The sequence below is a fragment of the Epinephelus lanceolatus genome, chromosome 7 (assembly GCF_041903045.1).
Source record: "Epinephelus lanceolatus isolate andai-2023 chromosome 7, ASM4190304v1, whole genome shotgun sequence".
Taxonomy (NCBI): Eukaryota; Metazoa; Chordata; class Actinopteri; order Perciformes; family Serranidae; genus Epinephelus; species Epinephelus lanceolatus.
The window spans coordinates 9533227-9557558 of record NC_135740.1 but is presented as its reverse complement, the minus strand read 5'-3'; the positions used below and the strand labels follow the sequence as shown (position 1 = coordinate 9557558).

Here is a 24332-nt window from a genome sequence, read left to right as displayed (position 1 = left end):
TTAAAACAAATCAAACACTATCATGGAAATACAGCACACAGAGAAGATTCAGGCCAAACCGATACAGGTTGTGGATTTTGCTAGTTGGTAAACAAGGATGACAGAGGTGATTGTTAACTTAAATGGCAAAACATGACAAAGAACAAGGTGTACATACATACGCAAGGTAAAAGCATTGATTACATCATGCTGATGTCATGGTCAATCAATTAAACAACACCAATAAAAATACAAACATGCAAGATACCTTATCAAAAATCAAATATTTGGAAAAAACCCCACTTACTATATTATACAAATCAAACAAATTTAAGTAGACAATGTTTAAATAGGGCGGCAGGGTGGTGTGGTGGTTAGCACTGTCGCCTCACAGCAAGAGGGTTCCTGGTTCGATGCATGCAGTTTGGGGATAGGTTAACTGGTGACACTAAATTGGCCATAGGTGTGAATGTGAGTGTTAGCCAGACCTTGCAATAGTCTGGCGACCTGTCCAGGGTGTACCCCGCCTCTTGCCCAGTGTCAGCTGGGATAGGCTCCTCAAGAGGATAAGCGGTTACAAAAATGGATGGATGTTTGAATATATTCAAAAACATATCTGAAAGGACACTATAGCTTATTGGGGTTTATTTTGGGGCAAACTGTTATAACATATATTTTCACCTCATGGTCTTAGTAAGTGCTGAGAACGTTTCCACTGTAAACATCCACCACAGCTTGCAGGCTGACTTTGTGGTTCAACTTCGACCCACCACACAGCCGAAATACATAGGGCATGGTAACAATGTGTCACGTAGGCGGAGCTGAGTGGAGGTTTTTACCTTTGATTATGCATTTGGTTATGGAAGGTTTGGAAGGATATAGGCATATGCCAGATGCCTCCTGCTGCTGCTGCCATCATTAGTCATTAGTCATACTTCTACTGTTATTATACACATATGACTATTGTAACACATGTATACTGCCAGATATTAATACATACTTTCAACATATTGTACCACAGTAGCCAGAACTATAACTATAATATTATTACTTTCAATAATGTTGTTGTAAGCTACTGTTATTACCTGCATCTCTCTCTCTGTCTGTCTGTCTGTCTCTCTCTCTCTCTCTCTCTGTCTCATTGTGTCATGCGGATTACTGTTAATTTATTATGCTGATCTGTTCTGTACGACATCTATTGCACGTCTGTCCGTCCTGGAAGAGGGATCCCTCCTCAGTTGCTCTTCCTGAGGTTTCTACCGTTTTTTTTCCCCGTTAAAGGGGGTTTTTTGGGGAGTTTTTCCTTATCCGCTGCGAGGGTCATAAGGACAGAGGGATGTCGTATGCTGTAAAGCCCTGTGAGGCAAATTGTGATTTGTGATATTGGGCTTTATAAATAAAATTGAATTGAATTGAATTGAATTGAATATATTAACTGGTACTGAATTAATGAACTGCATCTTTTTAACAACAGGATGCATTGATTGGATTGATTTGATGTGAAATGTAAAAACACACATAAGGCTGCTAAAAAAATAAAAAACAAAAACAAATCATTCCGGATCAGAGGGCAAGGACATCATGTTTGCCATTTGCCAGATCAAGACTTGGACTGAAATGGAACTGGTTCAGTCCAGAAAAGTTGGGCAGCTGTAATCCTGTGTGTGGTTACTCTGTTTCTTCCTTCACTTTCGATGAGTCATTTTCTGTCCATGGAAAAATGCCCGTGAGCAGGACCTCAGCTCCTCAGAATGGTTTGTTTTTCTCTACTGTAGGCTTACTTTGTGATTTAAACTGATTAGAAAGATGTATCGTTGCCAGTTTTGTTCTTCTAATGCAGAATTCAATCATTAACAGTCTACACTTTCCATTCCGATTCATCTTGACTAACAACAGAAATGATACCACTCTACACTTGGGCCAAAAGGTCCATAGTATTGTTTCTGGGAACTTGAGGGTTTGACATCTTAAAGGAGATCTATACAATATAATATATAACCATTATTTGCTAAACAAAGATAGTAGTGCAAGTAATGGCGTCCTGACCAGATGCCTCAGTAAAACCATTACATATGAACAATACAAGACCTGAAAGGAGTGTCTGCCACTTCCCACGCAAAAGTTTAGATCTATAAAGACAAACTTGATGGGAGAAGATGTGCACTTTTACAGAAACTCTGACCCATTCATACACACATTTTGGTTTCAGGGGACACTGGCGACACAGATGTTGACATGGTGAATTGGAGCCAGATTGTTGAAATTAAATGTGAGAAGAATCAATCAATCAATTTTATTTATAAAGCCCAATATCACAAATCACAATTTGCCTCACAGGGCTTTACAGCATACAACATCCCTCTGTCCTTAAGACCCTCACAGCGGATAAGGAAAAACTCCCCAAAAAAAACCCCTTTAATGGGGAAAAAAAACGGTAGAAACCTCAGGAAGAGCAACTGAGGAGGGATCCCTCTTCCAGGACGGACAGACGTGCAATAGATGTCGTACAGAACAGATCAGCATAATAAATTAACAGTAATCCATATGACACAATGAGACAGAGAGAGAGAGAGAGTCTCACCATACGTATAATGATACTGCTCACCTATTTAATTTAACTTGATATCACACTCATAGATCCTCTTTATCATAAACATTCAAACCAGCAGTGAGCAATAGCTTTTCCATAAGCACCCTTTGATTGTAAAAGATTGAAGCCTACTCAAATCTCAAATTCTGCTCAATATTTCATTAGCGCTGAGTCACCATCACATTGCCAACACAGAGGAGAAGGTTGTACTGTATGCTGCTGACACTCGTAGGCAGTTGTGGAGTGCGCCGCAGCTGTTGAAATGCCAGGATGATGCCAAAGTGTGGCAGGTGGCAGGATTCAGGAAGGTCTGGCTTGCCTTTGCACGATATTAAGCATGAATATTCTGACTCCTTTTCACCTCAACCACATCACTGATGAAATTATCGTCATAGCTTGTAGAAATCCAAGATAACATTAAATAGCATAAAATAATTACAGAACAGAACAGAGCAACAATAGTCTACGATAATACCTTTTATGTGTCACACAGTATAATTTTAGTCCTCAGATAGTTTTTGTGCGTAAAATCTCTGCACTGAACAAGACTGTGCGCACACAGAGGACACCACAGTGACTGCCACACACACTCTGCCTTTTCCAGTCACCTTACATATATCCTCACCATCTGCACATATGGATCATGTAAATTAACAAAGTGTGGAAATACAGCCAGTGACAGCTCCCACACAATCATTACACACCATATCTTCATAAGAAGTCCTAATCATATTCATAGTGCAGGCCAAGTTTACCATAACAAATTTAAATAAATAAATAGTGTTCACCTATAAAAAAATTCTAATGATATCCCAGATATTTTTTTATAGGACTGACTGATTGACTGATAGTCACAATCATTTTGGCAAGGTGTGAAGCAATTAGTCTGATTGCTGTAAACATATAAATACTGCAGTGACACTGATGTTGTTGCCATGATTCAATGTAAAGAACCACTGGTCAGCAGCATTTATGAGGTGCTCTGCATTGACCATTTATGGCTGAATGTTGGCATATAGAAGGAGGGATATGAGGCTGATCGCACGTGGATCAACCACACTGCGATGTCTGCAGACATTTAGAGAATGAATATTGTGCACTGGCAGGTGTATGGAAGGTTTTGTAAATCAGATCAATTCTGACATACGTGTATTTCCTCATTTGTACATACGTGAACATAAAGAGTGGATTCTCAGCAGAGTTTTATAAATGAGCCTCCAGAGAATTAAGTCACGCTCGCTCTGTGTGGTTTGTAATCTGAGCTTTTCTGTTTGTGGTTATGATAATCAGTCCAGCGGTGCGTGCATGTTAGTGTATGTCATGGATGTATGTAAGTTGCTAAGTGGCACATGAAGCCAAAATGGTTCAGCTGCCTTGTATGTAATTACCCGAATGATATGGGAATTATTGTCACTGCTTTTGCACTGTGCGGCCCATAGAGCAGGTGCACTAGAGACTTCCTAGCCTAGCAGACTACTTCCGTTTTAGCCCTCTGCTAACTCGAATATGGGTAAAAAGATTCAATCTTGCGGCTCCTCTAGACTTTCCAGATGTTAATGGACTGAATGGATCAAATCCTGATAGTGAAACAAGTCATTTTGTCGGAGCTGTGACGCTCAAAAAAATTCATCCACTGATTTAAAGACATTTCTGTCACCACATACGTCATGGGGGAAAAAGTCTTTGGGGCTTCAGGGCATCCAGTGACGATGTAATTACACTGTTTGGCCACAGTGAAAATTGGCTTCAAAGCCTGGCACACTTCCTGGGGGCCTGATGTGAGTCCCTGTGTGTGATTCCACTAGTTAGCTAATCGGCACTCCTCTGCACTGTGCTCATATGGCGGTTACTGTTCATCATCCCAACCCACAGCATCGTTGCGGAAGTGGAATGCCCAACATCTGATTTCCCCCAGGTTAGCACAGTTAGCTCTGTCAGCACTGTTGCCATTGTTAGCACTGTTAGCTGCCAGCTCAGCCACCTCCACGTTGAGAACTGTATGCAGACAACATGAATCAGACCCTGATTCATAGATATACTCTGAGACTGGCATACAGCTCCTTTGACTTTATATGCAATTTATACATGGTGGATTTTGAAGGCTGATTTTGAACCTTTCAGACTGAATATATTTGAATTTAAGGCAAATCAAAATGCAATAAAGGTTTAGTATTTTATCACCAGAATTATATTCAACTCGTGTGGCGAGGGCCTTGAAAAAACAACCTTTAGACTTTCAGGTAGTAGGATAAGATTTACAGAAAAGATTACTGAATAGATAAATGAATAAATAAAATGAGGAGGAAAAAAGAAAATATCTTTTTCGTGGTGGCTCAGCCTGTTCTCATTCCAAACTCATCAAATACCGCTGCTTTGCCAGTGATCTGAGCGTTAGATACTGAGGCACAAAGGCACCTTTCACAGCGGTATAATATGCACCGTGTGCCGGCAGTTATCAACGCTGTGACCACCCAAATACCGGTGTCAGTGGATTTGTGCGTAGGACATACAGCGTTATGAAACACAGCAGGTGGCAGCAGTGTATAATGTTGCCGGCAGTTTGTAACACCGCCAGTAACAACGTGATATAAGGAGCTGGAGAGTCCCAATAGGGCAGGCAGGAGGGGAGGTGGATTGGTCCAACAAACCTGGACTTTTACCCAGGAGCCTGCTGTTCACTTCCTGTGTCAATGTTGAGCCAAACCATGATGTGTTTTTTTTTTCACGTGCTTTTGTTGCACAAGGAAATAAAGAGGTGTTTAAAGGGCCAGTGTGTAATATTTGGCATGGTTTATTGTCAATCTGAATCTGAATCTGAATATTCTACCCATTAATATGTTTATACAAGTGTATGATCGCTATAAAATAAAATTCGTTTGATTTTCGTAGCCTTATAATTATGCTTTTATATATATATATAGCAAGGGCCTTGCTTTAGAGAGATCGCCATCTTGCGCCGCCATGTATGTACGGCAGACCGAGTGGACAATCCAGCCAGCCAGAGAACGCGTTTCGCGTCTATAAATGAACCAACGAAGACAGTGAAAGGAAGGAAGAAGGAGGAGGAAACAGCAGAGTGTGTTAGTAGTTCGTCGATAGAGAGTAGTGAAAAGTTTTTTTAGTTATAAAGTTTGCGAATGGACCACACTTACCACGCAACAGGAGAGAATGAACCGGAACCGTCATCTGCGAGGAAAAGAAGACGCAACTTCACTCCTTGTGATGCACTCTCTGCGGCGCTTTTCCTCCTGATGATATATCTCCCCAACGATGGCAGCAGTAGCACTGAATCCCATTCTGTGCATTCAGCCTCTCTTCTCACCCACTCAGCATCAATCACATGGAGTTCCTCATCTGTATGCTCCGGCTCAAACAGGTATGGCTCTGGGTCTGTGTCCGCTACAAGAAACTCTTCAAAATCGCTTTCAAAGTCTTCCATTGCAGCTACTGGAGATATTGCTAGGCTAAATAAATAAATAGCTGAGCTCTGTTTACCGGCTACGCTGTCAGTCAGTGTGCGGGCTGGAGATTGGCGGAGCAGAGAGGGGAGGGGGGTCCCCACTTAGTACGGTAAACGAGTATGTGTGTAAAGTTATTAAGTGTGTCTGTTACGCCAGAAGAGTCAGAGTTTGGGACGGAGTGGAGTGTTACCGGAGTTTCTGGAGTGCTCAAATAAACTGGCCTTTTTCCCGAACGCTCCTCTGGTCTCCTGCTTGTGAGGGATTCATTACAATATCGTAACATGGTTTAGATTTCTAAATAAACATTCACCTCGTCGCTAGATAGACCTACTCCTGAAAAAGTCGTGCGCAAGGCTTTTTGTCCCTACGAGGCCACCGTCATTTACCCGACGGGAGGGGTGAGCGAGTGAGCCCTGCAATCTAGAATTTGACCACTGATGTCACTGTTTCCAACGGTTTTCAACCCATTTTACACACTGGCCCTTTAACAAATGTGAGTTTATTTTGAAAAAGACTCTATGCATCTAATGTGCAGAAACTGTACATTTCCTGTGAAAATGGAAATGTATTTTGAAAAGACATAATGCATGTAACAAGCATAAATTAACACAGCGTCCCGACGTCAACAACAGAGCAAGAGGATACTTAATGTGTCATATGCAGAGGTGAAAGTCCAGACAAAGCAGCAATATTTGACAAGTTGGGATGAGGACGTGTTGCGTGGCCAGTCAAAGTTTCCTTCAGTGGGGTTGGGCCTCTAGTCACTCTAAAATCCTGGTTATGGCCCTGCATGGTTCTCTGCACCACACAATACCACAAACCCTGTGACTAAGCAAACAATCCTTTTACCCAGTGAGAAAGAGCAGTTATGTAGAATATGAATAGCTGCAAAAGAAATTACCTTTAATGGGTTGTGAGATTGTGAAGATTGTGACTCATAGGAACATGAAGTGCATCAGAGATCTGTAATAGTGAAATGACATGTCAGAAGTGCGTATTCCATTGACTGTCACGTAGTTTCCTGCAAGATGAAGATGAATCTGATTACATGTTTTCTGTCACACCAAGCACACAATTTGTGTTCTTTAAAAAAAACATACATTTTAATCATTTTCTAGCTGTTACCAAGTCAGGGAATGGCGACCAGGTTTATTTTTGCAAGATCCCTGCAGTATAAATAGCTGTACTTGTTATGAAGGAAAATGTTTGCAGTGAATATCTCGGTGTGACTTGTCTTCTTCTGCCTTCTTCACTGTGTGTGTGTGTGTGTGTGTGTGTGCTCTTTCCCTCCCTCCACCTCTGCCTGCCTGCCTGTCAGCTTGCCTCGACCACGTAGCAGCTTCCTGGCAGCGGCAGCCGCTTGTGTCTACTCTCCCTCCTCTCTGACACACACTCACACTCATACACACACACACACTCAGTATCAGTAGCCTATGTAGAACCACGTAGCACCAGCTTTGGATTTTAACCACCAGCAGCAGCAGCAGCAGCAGCAGCAGAAGCAGCAGCAGCAGCAGCCGGAGCGGCTATGGATCTCTTTGAATTCGACTTTTTCAGAGACTGGGAGCTGGAACAACCATGGTAAGTCCTGCGCACACTGCTTTATCATCTTATATGTTTTTATTATGTGTGCGTGCTCAGTGGGGACTGTTTTAAAGGGGGATGAACGGACATGGCATCCCCGCTTTGGTTATGAAATCAAGGGTTAAATTGCGTTTTTTAATTTATTTTTTGGGGGGGAGATGGAGAGAAAGTGAGTCCCGGAGAAATCGTGCAAACGTCTTTTTCTTTGTCACCGTAAAGCTGCCGTTGTTGCTTGAGACGAACCGGGAGGCACACGTAGCCCGCACACACACACTCACACACACACACACACACACACACACACACACACACACACACACATGCACACACGCCGGCTTTTTACTGTCTCATTGTGATATTAAGGAATGTTTGATTTTAAGTGCGGGGCTGTGTGACAGAGCGGTGACATGGTGGGCAGCAGGGATGCAGGGAGACATCACACAATGTGAATGAATGTTAGGTAACATAAGTTTGACACTTTGATACCAGAGTTTATTTCATTTCAGTCCCTAAAAAGCTCATCCGCTTATAAATAGTTTTGGTAAACAGAGTTGAGGTGAGTTTAGTCTCCACCTGGTGCAGCACAGATGTTGGTGGTCAGTGTGGTTTTGGGGAGACTCACAGAGTCAGCGACACATTTTGAAGGCGTGAAGTTGGGTTGTGATGATTCTGGGATGTCAGTGGAACATTAATGTGTATTGAATGTGCATCTCTGTAGTCAATCAGTTAAGCTGTTTAGTTTATAAATGCTATACACTGATGTCCTCTTGAACACACAGCAGTGTTTTCATGAGATGTGTGATGAGTGTTGTGCTACAGTGCTCTGTACGCAGGCTCACATGCTGCTGTCATGTGCAGGCTAATATAGAGTTAGTAGAGTGACTTCTTTGTGGATCCATAGAGCTGAAACTGTTAGTGGGTAAATTGATTAGTTGATCATCAAAATGAATTAGCACTGATAATCCATTAAATGTCATTTTTTAAGGAGAAACACTAAATATTCTCTGGTTCCAGCTTCTCCGAGGGGATAATTTGCAGCTTTCCTCTGCAGGCATGGGATATTTTTCAATTTTTTGTTTGTCAGTTGGACAAAACAGGATATTTGGAGACGTCACCTTGGGTACTTTATACTTGTGATCAGCCTGCTCCACTCTTACTGACATGTATTAAACTAAATCATTTATCGATTGATAGAAAAAATTGAAAGATTACTCTATAATAGAGCTCGACTGATAAATCACCCAGGCTGATATATATACAGACATATCAGTATCTGTGTATGTCGGCCAGTAAGTAACCAGGTCTCACCTATGCATGGTTTGTCCACAAGAGGGCACTGACAAGTTGATTTTTCCACTGTAAAATTTTCTGCTCAGTATATCGTGGTCACACTGAAAAAAAAACTTTAGGGGTTCTGCATCAGGACCGTTTCTTTATGTTTTGTTTTAATTGAAAATATATATATCGACCCATATATTAGCAGATTTATAAAACTCCCAAATATCATTTACACTCTCAGTGTCAAAAATTTAGAATGCGGAGGGCTGTTATCTGTAATGACATTTAATAAACTAAATGATTAATCGATTAATAGCAAAAATAACTGACAGATTAATCAGTGTTAGAGCTCGACTGATAAATCACCCACGTTGATATCGATGCAGGTATATCAGTATCTGTGTAATGTCGGCCGATAAGTGACTAGGTCTAACCTTTACATGGTTTGTCCACAAGAGGGCACTGACAAGCTGATTTTTACACTGTAAAATTTCCTACTCGGTATATCTTGGTCACATTGAAAAAAAAATTAAGGGATTTGCATCATGACTGTGTCATGAATGTATTGTTTTGATGTTTAAAAAAATTAAAAACTATTGGCCCATATATTGTTATCAGATCTTTAAACTCCCAAATATCAATGACACTGTCAGTCTCAAAAACTCAGTATGTGTAGGTCTGTAATCTGTAATAAAAATAATTTTCAATTGCAGCTCTGATCCATGCTGTATAATAATCCATTGTCTTACATTACAATCCTCAGTGAAGTAATTTTACATGCAGCAGAGGACATAAGAAGCTTCACATGTGCTGAGAAATGCTGTTCAAGGCTTTTAACACTGGGGAGACCAAACGATATACTGAGAGGCCGCCAGCTGACAGAAATGAAATACAATTCTATTCCTCTACATGATTTTAAATTTATTACAACATTGATTTGTAGAGAGAAATCAGACGTATGAAAAGAAATGGAAGGGCTATTTGAAAATTCAGAACAGCATGACAGCTTGGACCCCAGTCGCACTGGCCGGCTCCCAGTTTAGGCTACAGTGTGGACTGCAATTATATAGAGCTTTTATCCAAAGCCCTTTACAATTTCGCCCATTTACAGCCAACCCTGAAATTAGTGGACAGCCTATTCTACCTGCTGAGCCACTGCTGCCCCGCTGTATGTGTGAGTGTGATATAAGGAGATAGGGAGTAGATCCATGGGCAGGGAATTCCTTCTGGATGAATAAAAATAGGAAATGCCTTTGCAATTTTGATGATAAAAAACTATCTAGATTTGGAGCATGTTGCAATAAAATTTCTACATGCTGGATAAATATTGTGCTGGATATATTTTGGGCATAAAAGGTTACATGAAGTCTATACATCCTCAGGTAACCCTAACAAACTCCATGTGTCATGAGACATATTTGACTGCAGGGTTTTGTGCTGGATAAATACTGTATTGAATGTATTTTCGGGCTGTTTCACACAGTGCTACAATAGCAAGGAGGACTGTAAGAGATACAGTATATATACTGTATAACAGTCAGCCTTTCCACTTCAACAAGGTATTGTAGTGGGAGCACAATAACTTGGCAACCGCGTTGCTGTTTTGAATCCGTACTCCAGCGGGGAAAGAATGTGAGCGAGGAAAGTGACACACACTGCTGTCCCTCAGCAGCCACCATGGAAGAGCCCTGGAGCAAGGTACTTAACCCCCCGCTGCTGGAGTGGAGCCGCTCAGGGCTCAACAGCAAGCTCAGGGTGTCTACACATGTAACGCCCCCTCCCCGCCACCACTCCATCACACCGCTGCTGTCAGTTGATCCTGATGGGAAATTAGGCTCGCACAGAAAAAAAAGCTTCATTACAGAAAAGAAAACACAGGAACGTGCCAGAAACAGCTGATTAAAAAAAAAAAACAATAAGCAGAGCTGCTGATGGGTTGATCAGCTGAAAGGTGAAACCTGATTAGAAGATGCTCCTTGACATATGATTGCATGTTCATGGTCATGCATAATAAAGCAGGATCTGGACTCATGCTTTTAGTCAGTGTTTCCTGTAGATGTCCTCAGACGGTGTAAACGCTGGAGACAAGCTCATTCAGCTGCACCACTTGAGACAGTCCTCACTGGGGAAATTGCTGCACTGGTCATTTCCTCAAAAGCCTAAAGCAACCTATGTTTATGTAGGATTGGACGATTTGACAACGGATACTTTGCTGCAACATTTTCTGAGATTTTGCCATGCTGCTCATATGGTGGTAGAAATCTCTTTAATATCTCTGCGTATTAAGGCACAGACGCACCAAATCGACTTCAGAGAATAAGCGGCAATGAAGGCCCCCTGCTGTGTCGCCTGACATCACAGTGTTGCACATAAATACACTGCAAAGACTACAGGTGACGGTCAACCAGCATGTTGCTCTTTGCCTGCATGAGAGGAAAGAACTCTCCACACCAGCAGACATCGGTAGTCAATATTCATCACTCAAAAAGGGAAACTGGAAGACCGTCTTGACGCTAGTTAGCCAGTTAGCACAATAAAAAACAGAATCCAATGTTGAAAGAACAGAGTATATTGACCGTGCGCCAGTGAACAGTAACACCAACTGTCACCAACATTTCTGCTAAAGAGCTCAACAGTGAAAGAAAATAATCTAACCTTATGTAATGAGTTGGTTTTGGTCTCACTCCCTCTCGACTTAAGCTCTTTGTTTACTTTCCTCACTTAATTTTTCTTTTTGTGCGCTGAGCCGAACTGCCAATCAGAGTGATTTCATTCACTGCCGGGCTCCGCTGGCTCTGACACTGACTCAACAGGCCAAAAAAAAAGCCAATGAAGGCAAACAATGCGCAACACACTGCACCAACAAGGGTGACAGATTCTCTCTGATGGCTTAACATTGGCCGATGGCGACCATTGGCCTGATGTGTCAGCACTTTTAGCCAAGTGGTTCCCAACCTATGGGTAAGGACACCTTTAAAGTTTCACAAGATAAATCTGAGGGGTCACAAAAAATTAATGAAATAGAAAAGAAGAAAAAAAATCTGTTGGGTTGCAAAAAATTATATTGATCTTTTGGACTTTTTTTCTAATTCTTTGTTTTTGAGTATGGAGTCTTAAGCGGCAGTTGATCAGGTATGCAGACATGCATACACAAGTTGCAAGTTGGCAAGGCTTTAACTTCTTACCCAGCCTCTCTTTTTACGTTCTTCACTTAACTACCTCCATCAATTTTCATATGTGCAAACAAGTGGCACATCATAAAAGCTTTCAAAGAATAAATATTAAAAAAAAAAATGCACTGTTAGCCCCGTTTATACAATCCAATATGCTGAGACTTGCAAAAGACATGAAGAAGTAGACAATAGCCAGACGAGGATATTTGCAGTGTCTTTGGCCAGTCTGAATGGGTATAAACACCTTTGCCTTTAAACGTGGTTGACTCATACGAATCAGTTCACTGTGACTATACTAAACCCTTAATCTAGACAAACAGAAATTCCTCCATCCTCCAGACCAGAGAAAACATGATGACATGTATTTGGTCGGGAATGAAGCCAGCGCTGCACATGATGTTGTTGCTCCTAACCAGAATCTAACCAGTGTCTTTTACCAGCAGCTCTGGAAAAGCTGCTTTGATGTAGCTGATGTATCAGTGCTAATAAATGTTAAAATGGATTCAACTGTCCAAGATTGTAAAGAGAACACCTCCACTGCGGAGAAGAAAACCAGAATGGAGAGAAAGTTATTTTCAAATGGACCTATTTTTCCTCAGATTTTACAATGGATTTTACAGGCATAAAAGCTGACACACACCTTCAATAGAAACCATGAAAATCAGTCAGATTGGAGTTAAAAGTCTGTCACTCGCCATTGATGTGCGGCTCCTGTTTGACAGTGGATTTTCCCTTTCAGGGAAAAAAAAAAAAACGAGAGAGAGAGAGAGAAAACAATCTTGAAGCTCCCCACGCCTTTGTTAAATCTGAACGAATCCAACACTGTTGGTCTCCTCCTCCTCCTCCTCCTGAAGAAATACCCTTTCATCTCTTCTCCTCTTTGTTGCTCTTTCTCCCTCCTCCTCCTCCCATCTTGCTCCTTGTTTCATTCTCTCGCTCGGAGATCTGAAGGCTTTGTATAATTGTAATAGGGCTTGCATTGAATGTTGCGTACTCCTCGCTGTAATTGCCCATCATGTAGCTGGCTAATCATGGCAGTGGAATCTGGGGGAGATCGCTTTGACTGTTAATTGACACTGATGGTGATTGGTTGAACCATTTAAGTAGTTAATTAGGGAATTGATTACACATATCGTCAGCATAGAAATCTAAGATTACAGCTGCGTGTTTGGGAGCTTAAAAGTTCACATCTGTGGGAAGACACTCTGACTACTGTTATTATTATTATTATTATTATTATGACTGGAGCTTTAAATTGTTTGAATGATTTTTTTATGCTGCCCTAAAATGTAAAACTAGATTCAACATTTTGCAGTTGTAGTCACAATGATGTTTCCACAATTTAAAAATCTGAGTCTGGCGATAAGCTCACAAGTGGAGAAGATGGGGTCTGCAGGAAAAAAAAATGGTGACAGAGTCAATTTACAGTCAATGCATTCAATGTTCAGTCTCACAGTCCAATATTCAATCTGCCCGTCAATCCTCCCAAGCTCTCAATCAGCTCAGTCACACGTGTGAGCTCAATACGCACAAAATCATTCATCACACTGAAATTTCCACCCTCGCCGTGTGATGGGCCTCGGCTTGCCAAACCAGCTCCACTTGATGATACTTCACACCAGCATCACCAGCAGCTCAGAGGCTGTGAAAGGAAGCTGTGTCTCATCCCAAACTGCCAAGAATTCACAAACAAATGCTCAAAAACTAACGGCAGATAACACTGAAGGAAGCTTTCTATCTGGAAGAAATCCTTCTTTATCCCATACTGGTGGGACAATTATCCCTCAGGGCTGTAAAATAGGAGCTCAGTCAGCATGTGTGAACCAGAGTGAAGAAGCTGAGAAAACTAGTAAGATCACCCAAAGTCCATCTGGGAGGAAGCAGTCGCTGTCCGTGGTCCTGAAACCTTTTATGAGAAAGAAAACATCTGTCAATTTTCAGTTTTACTTATTTTTGTTCTGTTCCACATGAACAATACACAAAGACAAATGCAAATCAATAACTAAAATGAATACAAGTATTCCCAACAACCGGCTGATTAAAACAAAATGGATATAAGGAAAAAATCCTGACACACAGTCTCAATGTTTTTGAAAAACAAATATACAAATTTCACTCAAAAATTGTAACGACACTGGCAGAATAAAATAAATCCAGTCAGACAAACCATGAATAATTAGAAGTGGGGCTGCAAATAACAACTCTTTTTGTTACTGATTAATCTGTCAGTTTTTTTTGCCAATTATACTAAATTAATTGTACACATGAAAATTTCTCAAAGCCCTCCGTAAAATCTTTTTTTTTTCTCTCTTTGTTTTTTTGTTTGTTTGTCTGACCAACAATTCAAAACCCAAGGAAGAACCCAAAGAGAAAAGCAGTCAGTAATATTTAGAAAGCTAAGCCCAGGGAATCTTTAACATTTTTTGTATGCTAAATTTCTTATATGATTCATCAAAATTGTCCTAAATTATTATTTTTTTGGTTGACATTGATTAATTGGCCAATTGTTTCAGCAGAAACCCCACTGTAAAGCCAGTCTACTTATTTAATTCTGCATTAGTTGACTTTTTGGCCACTTGGAGGCAGTGCAACAAGGTGTAAATACTAACATATTATCTTCTTTAAAGAAAAACAAAGGTAAACATGTTGCCATATTAACATATCCCGCTGAATGTCCAATATATACTCTTCTTTTAGCTCTGCTTTTGGTCTCCTCCAACTACTGAAAAGTATTTAGCTTTTTAGCTGCTAAATGCTCAGCTGTGATCACCTCGTAGTTGCCTACTCTGTCTGTTGGTTTGGTGCTGGTCAGGTACAATGTAGTTGAAGAGCTTTCTTGATGAAAATAGTTGCCTGCTACACATGACAGGATTACTGAAGGACCCTATCGGACACAGGCCCAGAGGCCCAAGGTGTAGGGGGAGCCCCTGGCCCTCACCTGCAAAATGTTACTCAAATTAATATGTGTTGACCAGGAAGAGCTTCAAAATGACCACAAAGAGATGCAAAGAAACAAAATAACTACGAAAAGGAGCAAAACAACCACACAGAGACACAAAACTGCTAAAAAAAGACACAAAATTACCTGAAAGATACACAGAACGACCACAAACAGACCAAAAATGCACAAAAAGATGCCTTACAATTACAAATCAAAAGCAAAACAACAGGGGAAAAAAAGAGGTTGAACAAGGTGGGGGGCCTTTTGCTTATCCGTGCCCGGGGGCCCATTGTCCGATAATCCACCCCTGCTGCTACAGTTGAAAACAACACTGATGAGAGCTGTGAGACTGAACCTGAAGTTGTGGGCAGTAAAACAAACTGGGTGAGCTCAAAGATGCTGAAGTGCTGTGCAGAGGTGAAGGAAACTGAGTTGGGTGATAATTCTCTGTTGGTTTGTCATATAATTAACAATTTTAAACACAGCCAATTGAATCTATTGTTAATATAAAAAATATTGATTGGAGCAGCTTTAAGAGAGTGTTTCTAGATTTTTAAAGTCACCACTTTCATGTGGATTTAATGTATTCCAGAAGTATTTATTTAATTCTGGGCCAAAGCGTAATTGCAGGGACTTGTCAGTGATCCACTGCAGACTGAATTTTTTCCTGCAAAGGATGTAATATTATACAGATGTGTCTTTCCAGCTGTTCATACATTTTAACAAGGAAGTAATAATGACACAGAATAACCAAATCAACTTAAAATGTTTTCTCAGTTTCTTTTAGGATTTAGATCTAGTATCACTGCAACATGACACGAGGCTGTAAACAAAGAGCTCAAGTACCACATCTGTGACATATTAGGATTTTTTTTAAAGAGAGCATCCACCATATCTCAAGAGGAGATGTGAAGGATGTGAGTAATTCTCAGCTGAATTGCTTTGGTGCGATTACGTACAGTTTGTGCATTCTTACAGATATCTCTCACATGCCATGAGCACTTGCTGCTGACAGCTGCTTTTCCCACGTCTTTTTACTATCCTTAGCAAGAGATATCTATAGAAACACTTGAAGTAGAATAACACTAGAAACAGCGCCGCTGTCAGTCATCAAAGTAGTGGAGGAGATAATAAAATGCCTCAATATCAAGAATCTTAAGAAGTCATAATTAAGGAGGCTTTGAGCTAATTGTTCAGCAGACAATCCACTTATATTATCACCTCACACAAAAACCTTTATCTTCCATGCTTTTAAGTCATTTTTCATAATTAAGGTATAAAAATTGGTTGTTACTGATCTGGTATAAGACACAGGTCAATAGTTAAAACTTTATTATTGAGTAAATTTGGACCCCTCTTTGTAGCAGAGAGCTAGAGAGTAGACATTTTAAGGTTTGCACTTGCTCCATATAAAGAGCTGAGCCATCTGTTCAGTTTCTTAAGTGTCTTATAAGAAAATAAAATATCAACCATCTGGATGGGATATAAAATCCTCAGCAGAGCATTTATCTTTATCAGTGAAATTCTGCCCAACCAAGATGTAAGGAGAGTACGGTCCCCTTCCTCCCACCTTCAGTTCAGATGTAAGCAGTTGGCCTGCATAAGGACATCTTCTCTGACACTGGAAAAAGATGGAAAGGAAATATTGGCATCCCTTAAAGATGAGAGGAAATGAGTGATTATACATATAATATCAATAAACTCTTTCACTGTTGTTCTCATCTGGTCCAGGGGCTTTCCTCCTCTGTATGCTTTCTGTAGCTACATCAGTGGTAATGGAAGCTTCTGTTCCCTCTATAGAAGTGGATGGCAGATCTAATCCAGTGAAGAAGGTTTTTGTGAACTCAGAGGCATCATTCTTTGTTACAGAGGAAAATCAATGAGCAGAAAGTGGACTGAGGAGATCAGTAATATCAGAAAGAAGTGTCAGCATCCTGAGCTAATTCACTAAACACTAAAAATCAAACCTTTTTCAGAAGTTTTGTCAGATATGTCCCAGGTGTGTCACCGTATTCACTGACAAAGTGAAAAAGGTGCTAAGATTTTTTTTGGACATTTCTTCTGCAGATGTATTATAACGCTGTAACAGCAGCCCAAGTTAACTTTAGTCTAATAAAAGGAGGTAAATGGTGGCCCTTTGCGACAAAATCTACCTGACATACAGTATAGTATGATATATTCTGTCTGACACCAACACAGAGATTAACCATTACAACATTATACCTCAGCCTAGGGTTCGATCTTGGCAAAGTCATACAGTAATTCCCTACACAGAGTAGAACTGTGTTGACCGTGTAAACAAACAAACTGTATGAAGGAATAAAGCATTTAAGACTTATCAAGTGTTGGAAACGTCCAGAAACATGCTGTCTGCCATCTGTAGTCCAGGGTAGTGTTTCAATGCTGCGACTTCTTCAGGGATGTCGAAGGTCTTGGAGGCTCCATCAGCCATAATTTGCACCTCAGCGGGACACAGTAACGCATATGTTCTGTTACATGCTGCGTTCCCAGAGCATCAACTTCACCTTGTCAAATGTTTTGTGCTTCTTGTTGGATAAATGATGAAATCTAATAATCACTGGCCAAGGGCACAGGTGTGATTTACCTACTCCAGTTTAATGTTTTCATAGTCTGCAGGAGGAGGAACTCTGGTAACTAGATCTGAAGGAAACTGATCGAAACACGTTCCCCATTCATGTCTTTGTGAATCTCTTTAACGTGGATATTGTGGCCATGTTTGTAGTCTTTCAAGGGAATTGATCATATTTTAATGATATCACTGCCTTTATCGATTCTGCTTATTGGTCTGATTTCTTATTGATTCCTGATACGTTTTCTGTGTGGGGAAAAAAGGAGGCCTGCACTCTGTCTTCACTGTAGGAAGTCTGTCTGTCATCATCTAAAATGGATGAAATGAGAGAATATTTTCACAGCATTCGTTTTCACTCAGGCCTTTTCAGTCAAAGAAAAACTCTGCTAAGCCTGTCTGTGTGACGCTAATATTATCATAACAGGGTATTTACCCTTGGTAACGGGCGTGCTGCTTGGTTGGGAAGCAGTGGCACTCGTGCGTAGAGTGTCATGGCATTCCTGGAAGTCCACGTTGTGCAGACAGACATTTCAGCATATTGCTGGTGTTTCCACCCTGAGCTGAAATCATACAGACATTGCAGCAACACTGTTGTCATCTTTCTTTGTGAAATAAAGCCACACCTTGGAGTTTCCAGCACACATACATTTGACGTCATTGTTCCACATTGTGATATGAGACTAGACATTGTCTTTGATTTTGGATGTTGTAATATTCTAAATGTCTTTCCTGGTTTTAAAGGCTGCATTACAGCAGGGTTGGGAAATATATTAAACTCAATTTATTGCATAATTTCATAGCACTTCATTAAACATTATCGTAAAAGTAGTTTATTTAGTATTTTAGTAATTTGTAGTCTGCAGTAGCTTAGTGGAGAATTCAAAATATGGAGATGTGTATCATTTATTGCAATATAGCTTAAAAATATATTATTTAATGGCCATATCGTCCAGCCCTACATTACAGTAAAGTGATGTAATTTTCTAAACTTACCAGACTGTTCTATTTACCTTTACTCAGTTACTTTATCCACTTGACTGGTGGTTATTTATCAAAAAAATCGTGAAAGCACCAATAGTCAACCCTACAATATGCGCAATGTCAAAAATATTGCTATATTTGATTTTCTCCATATCACCCCACCCTGCTGTCAGAACATGTAGGCATCCATTAAAGGAACTAATAAGCTAGGGGGCATACACCTCTGATGGATTGGACACTTGGAACCAGTTCCCAACTGGAAATGGTTCTCGATCCCCATCACTATTCAGAAAGCTCTTTATTATTTGCAACATTAACACTTCCATTGGCGCAGGACATCGTATGCTTTCCCTAAATAAATTTGATTATTGCACACTCCGCTTTCCCCCTGCATGTCATGGATAATTAGCCGAAAGCCCACAGGGCTCAGTTAAGTGCAATATGGCTATTAGCTATAACAAAATTATCCCCAAATGTCAAACCTCTACTTTATTTATTGACTTGGAAAAATATTTCTGTTAAATCTTTAAATAAATTGAATTACTATGAAATTTTGGACTATTAAAAACATGAACTCTGTAGCTAGACCATCACACATTCTTCATCTCTCATCATCAGTGAAAAAAAGTGATTAGTTATCAGTAATGTCTTCAAGAATTCAATGAAATTTCCAACACAGAATAAAGCTATAATTAAAATAAAAACAACAGCATTCACACACAGCAAATTACCATGACAAACATCAGATGATAAGACCCAACAGGCACTCAGTGGCTCAATGAGGTGCAATAAAAAGTCACTCATGAGTGCAGCTCAAGTACTTATACTGAGGTATGTCTCTCTGAGCTGCAATATCTTTATTAAAAAAGACTTATAGGGTAGAAGTGAGTGTTCCCCACATCAGAGGCCATTTCAAACAGCTCACATGTAAGCTGTCAGCCTACCAAGTACAGGATGGAGATTGTTCATTGTGTTGAGATATTATTTTCAGTTAATGGTGTGCAAAAATGCAATAGCTTTGTCAATAGATGTGACTAAAAGCCTTGTAACTACTAATTAGACTATAAAGCAGAATAGCGTACATAACTGTACCGATCTCCCCCATGGGATCAGATCACTGTTGGAGCTGCTGTTCTAATATTGGCAGAGTTACCCACCTTTTAATACTCGTATTTATCTGTGTAGTTATTGCTCCAGAGTGCTTTTTATGTCTTTTTTTAAAGATTACTTTTGGGGTTGTTTTCTTTATCAGAGAATTCACAGTGGAGAGATAAGGGGTGGGTGAGCTGAGTTTTTTTTTCTTTTTTACCACATTTAAACCCACAAAGAAAGTGATGTGAAAATTACCAGAAATTGGAATATCCATCAGATACGTATCAGCATACAGTGGCTGGAAATTGTTGCTCACCTCAATATGGAGTGCATGGTAATATGAAATGTGTATTTTTTAGTAATGTATTAATTTAATTAGTAAACTGCTTGCCTCAGATAATATCCATTCATCTGCTGTGAGAATTGAATTAGGAGTGGGTCAGGTTAGTTAATGAAGAGCTTGCTTGAAATTACATTCTTTAATTTGTTGTTAAAACTAATTAAGAATTAGTTTAATTAGTTAATCAAGTATTTACTTGAAGTAGTGTTCTATAATTTGTTGTGAAATTTTAATTAGTAATTAGTTAATGAAGTGCAGTGTTTGCTCTGTAACAGTGACTCAGACAGGAGAGTTATGTCATGGTGATGTAACGATGTGATTCTCTGTGATAACATCGGGTGATTCACCAGCATCAGTCTCCTGCTACCAGTACTCTTACCTACATGTAAATATAATAAGCTTGCATTCCAGATAATAATCACTATCATCTTCTTTACTACAGCATATTTTTAAAAAACAGTTTTAACTGCTGCACCTTATTAAAAAACAAAATTCAGTCGCGTACATAATAAAAGTCGTGACTGGGCAAGGCATATCAGCAGGAGTGTGTGTGTGTGTGTGTGTGTGTGTATGTCTGTGTGTGTTGGAGGGTTTAGAGAAAGAGAGAGCTCGAGAGAGCGAGAGTCTTGGCAGTCAACACCAGGTAGCTTCTGCCCTCGTGCCCCCAAGATACCAAGACAATACGCACACACACACACACACACACACACACACACACACACACCCCAGGCCCCCGAGGTTGGCAGAGCCATCTGCCAAGAGGAGCATGGTGCTGAGGAATGATAACGCATGTACACAAACACACACACACAAGCACACACACACACACACACACACACACGCTCTCTTTCTTTCTTTGACACGCACACAGACACACACACACCCTGCCTTGAACCCACTGCTCTATAGTTCGCTCCTCTCTGCTGTAGTTGGCAGTTGATATTGCTGATACCCACTTTGTGACTGTATCTGTATAAACGTGTGTGTTTGTGTGTGTGTGTGCGTGTGAGTATTTTAAGGTGGCAGTAAGCCGACTTGATTCTTGCTTTACACAGACATATTGGGAGCCTGTCTAGCTGTCTGTTAGAGGATGTTTTAGCCTTCTGAACTTGAATGTTTTAGCAGGTTCATTGTGTCCAACATCATTATGGTGAAAATCAAGATGCTGTGATGAGTCTGCACAGGTCCACTTTTGTAATCCTGCACCTGCAATTATAATTATATCATTTATAAATAAATAAATAAATGTAGATTGCAGAGGGGAAAGCATACTCGATGTTTCATCACAGCAGCCTGTTTGCTGAGCTGCATACTGAGACCTCTGATAAGTCACGCGTAATTTTACACACAGCTTGCACAGGGCAGGCACCGCAGGCATCACTAACACGAGGGCACTGAAGTCATGTCCTCCATGTTTGTATCTGGGAAATTTCTGGCAAAATTTTAGCAACTTGGAGGGATCTTTGGCACTCTACAATTAGTGTAGAAACACCACACTACAGTAGGTGTTTTTTTTAATTGGCTGATTCTAGTAAAGCTCAACATATTCAAAACTGAGTTCAGACATACATACATGTTGGGATTACTACACCTACTGTCAAAAAAAAAACTTGTTACTGCTATTTAAAACATAGATGGGGAAGGGCAGGTGTGTTTAGGGACCACAGTAGGCTATTTCTAAAATCCTGTATACAGTGCGAGTGGATATAATCATTAATTATTTAAATCTTGTGACAAGACACTATAAATTTAATTATAATGGACCTCCTGTACTTTTCCACTGTTGTGACTTTTTTCTGTAATTTTAAGTAAACCTCCACACCTACACAGTTGCCTTTGTCACTGAGGTTAGGACTGACAAAAATATGCTGGTTGAAATTAAAATTAAAATGCTGCAACACTGAACATCATTTTCATCTTTTTTTCTTTATCCTGTTTTTTTTTTTTTTTTTTTTTTTTAAATTTGAAACCCAGCTTGCCGGCTTCTAATTACTGTTTTATTTTTACCTGCAAACTTTAAAGTACTTCATCGCCACTAAATTAGTAAGTTTTGCCTTTTACAATTTTCTATGTTTCTGAAATATTCCAATAATATTCTCTAATGAGACATTTTTGATTATTTTGATTATATTTGACGTTAATGGCTTACAAAACATCATACAGGTTGTAGTTTGAATTCACATGAGCATTACATTTTACCATGCTCAGTTTTGGAGAAAACTGAGGAGAAAGATTAACTCATGAAGCTGATGCTGGCTGGTTTCTATCTGCAGGAAACAGCTAATGATATTTAGCAATTTCTAGCTAGCTGTTTAGCATATTACAGTAACAAGTAAGTATGTTGTGGTTGCATTATCTTAGGGGTGTGTAACTCTCCTTCTAAAGCCCTGTTAACACAGGACTAGTATTACCAGGGGACCTCATGTGATGTAGAAATTATACCTCCACCAGGGGAATGATTCAGATTGCCGCCATGGAACTACACCTGTGTTTATAAAAAAAAAAAAAAAAAAAAAAAAAAATCATATTAAATTAAAAATGGTGCCATTTGCTGTGAAATGCAAACCCATCATCTCTCTTTTCTTTTCTTTGCTTTGCTTTTGTTTTCTTTCTTGTCTTTTCTGGGTAAAGTAGTCAGTAGCAATTTGTAACAAAATGAAATGCTTATCCTACAAAAACTATAAAAACTCTTAACTATAACTATAGTTATAGTTACTATACATATAAAAATCTATTCAATTTAATGGATGATTTCTAATTCTCTGTTGCAATGATGATTGCTGGGTAACATGTAGATGTTACAATATGGCAGCTAGTTCAGGTGCAAAATCCATCAAAACTGAAAAGCTAAGCACATCTGTGAGTCCAGTGAGCAGCCGTGCCTTTTAAACAAGAGAGAAACAAACAGGAAGGAGAAGTAGCAAAGCTCCCTAAATTAGTTTCCTTGGATTTTGTATCAGCAGTTGCCAGCGGTGTGTGTGTGTGTGTGTGTGTGTGTGTGTGTGTGTGTGTGTGTGTGTCTCATACCTAGTAACTGGCATGCATTAGGGTCCGTCACAATAGCATGCACTGGGACCAGTCGTAACTACCTTACGCCCCTGACCCCCACATGTGTGTTCCATGCAGCACATTCACATAAGCAAAGCCTGTATTTTACTTAAATTTAATATAGACTCACTGTATTTTGGACATCACAGTATTGACCTTTAGACATAGATTATTTAAATAAATACCTCCAAGTCAGGAATCAAATATCTTTGTCATCATTTTTCCCTCATTTGTATCTTTTGGCCCTCCAAGAAGCATCTATTCTAAACAAGTTTAAAAGTAAAGTTACTTTGCCAAACATGAGCGCTGTCAGAAAATGGAGAATAACTTCATGCAAGTCTTTTGAAATAAAAATGATACTTTATTCAACGACATTTGATTTAAAACAAAAAAAAAAGAATGCTTTGAGAGCATTAAAAAAGCATGCAATGGGGGAGTTAAAAGCAGTACATGTCCAGAATACGGTGAGTGTTCACAGTAGTCCAGACGGCGTGTTTCTTGGTAGGATTTTTTTATGATTTCTCTTGAGTGATTGGTCCAAAACATGTCAATCAAACTTGTTTTGACTCGTAAGACCCTTCCTCAGAGAAAAGAAGGCAATAAAGTGAATTTACCGTGTCCAAAACACAGTAAGTCTACATTACTGGCATTAAACGTTGGGTATCCGCCAGCTCACAGTCATTTTTAGCTTCACTCAACACAGAAACAATACACAGCACCACTACAGTACAGTCTTAACCTCCTGTTCTCCTGCTATCTTTTTTCGAAAGTAGTTAAACCAACAGAGCTAGTTCTGCCTCACAATGTCTCGTCATCCATCTCATCTTTTGAGATTTCTGATGGACTTGATCATTACCAAAGCAGCCTCAATATATATAATAGAAAACAAAAAGTCTACATACAACCCCAATATTAATATTATCAATATTATTATTATATTATTATTACATGACCTCTGCGTATGGCAAAATATGGTAGGTAATTTGTGGTGAAATTTTGCATGAAAAATTACAGATAAAGCAGATTCATACAGGATTAAGGACCTCTATAATTATTACAAATTATTAGAGGTCCCCACGTGTTACTAGTCACATGTGGGCTTTAGATGATTTGATACATATCTAGATACACAGTCAGCAATCTGACACAGAAACAATACAGATACATTTGTAACCACAAGATACACAAATAAATATAAAAGGACAGACTTCACACAGAACACTAAGAACTTGAGAGTGTTTTAAGAAAAACATTTTGGTCACATCAGCCAATCAA

General features: G+C 39.7%; 1 protein-coding gene across 3 annotated transcripts in view; it reads left to right on the top strand.

Annotated features, from left to right (window-relative positions):
* The first annotated feature begins 7428 nt into the window (after nt 1-7428).
* The window catches only part of aff2 (AF4/FMR2 family, member 2), a 225837-nt gene continuing 208933 nt past the window's right edge, over nt 7429-24332 (top strand). For all 3 annotated transcript variants that reach the window (XM_078169186.1, XM_078169185.1, XM_078169184.1), the window contains exon 1: nt 7429-7611. In XM_078169186.1, coding sequence (XP_078025312.1) covers nt 7559-7611 — 53 coding nt within the window. In that variant the 5' untranslated portion in view covers nt 7429-7558. The remainder of the gene's footprint in view (nt 7612-24332) is intronic.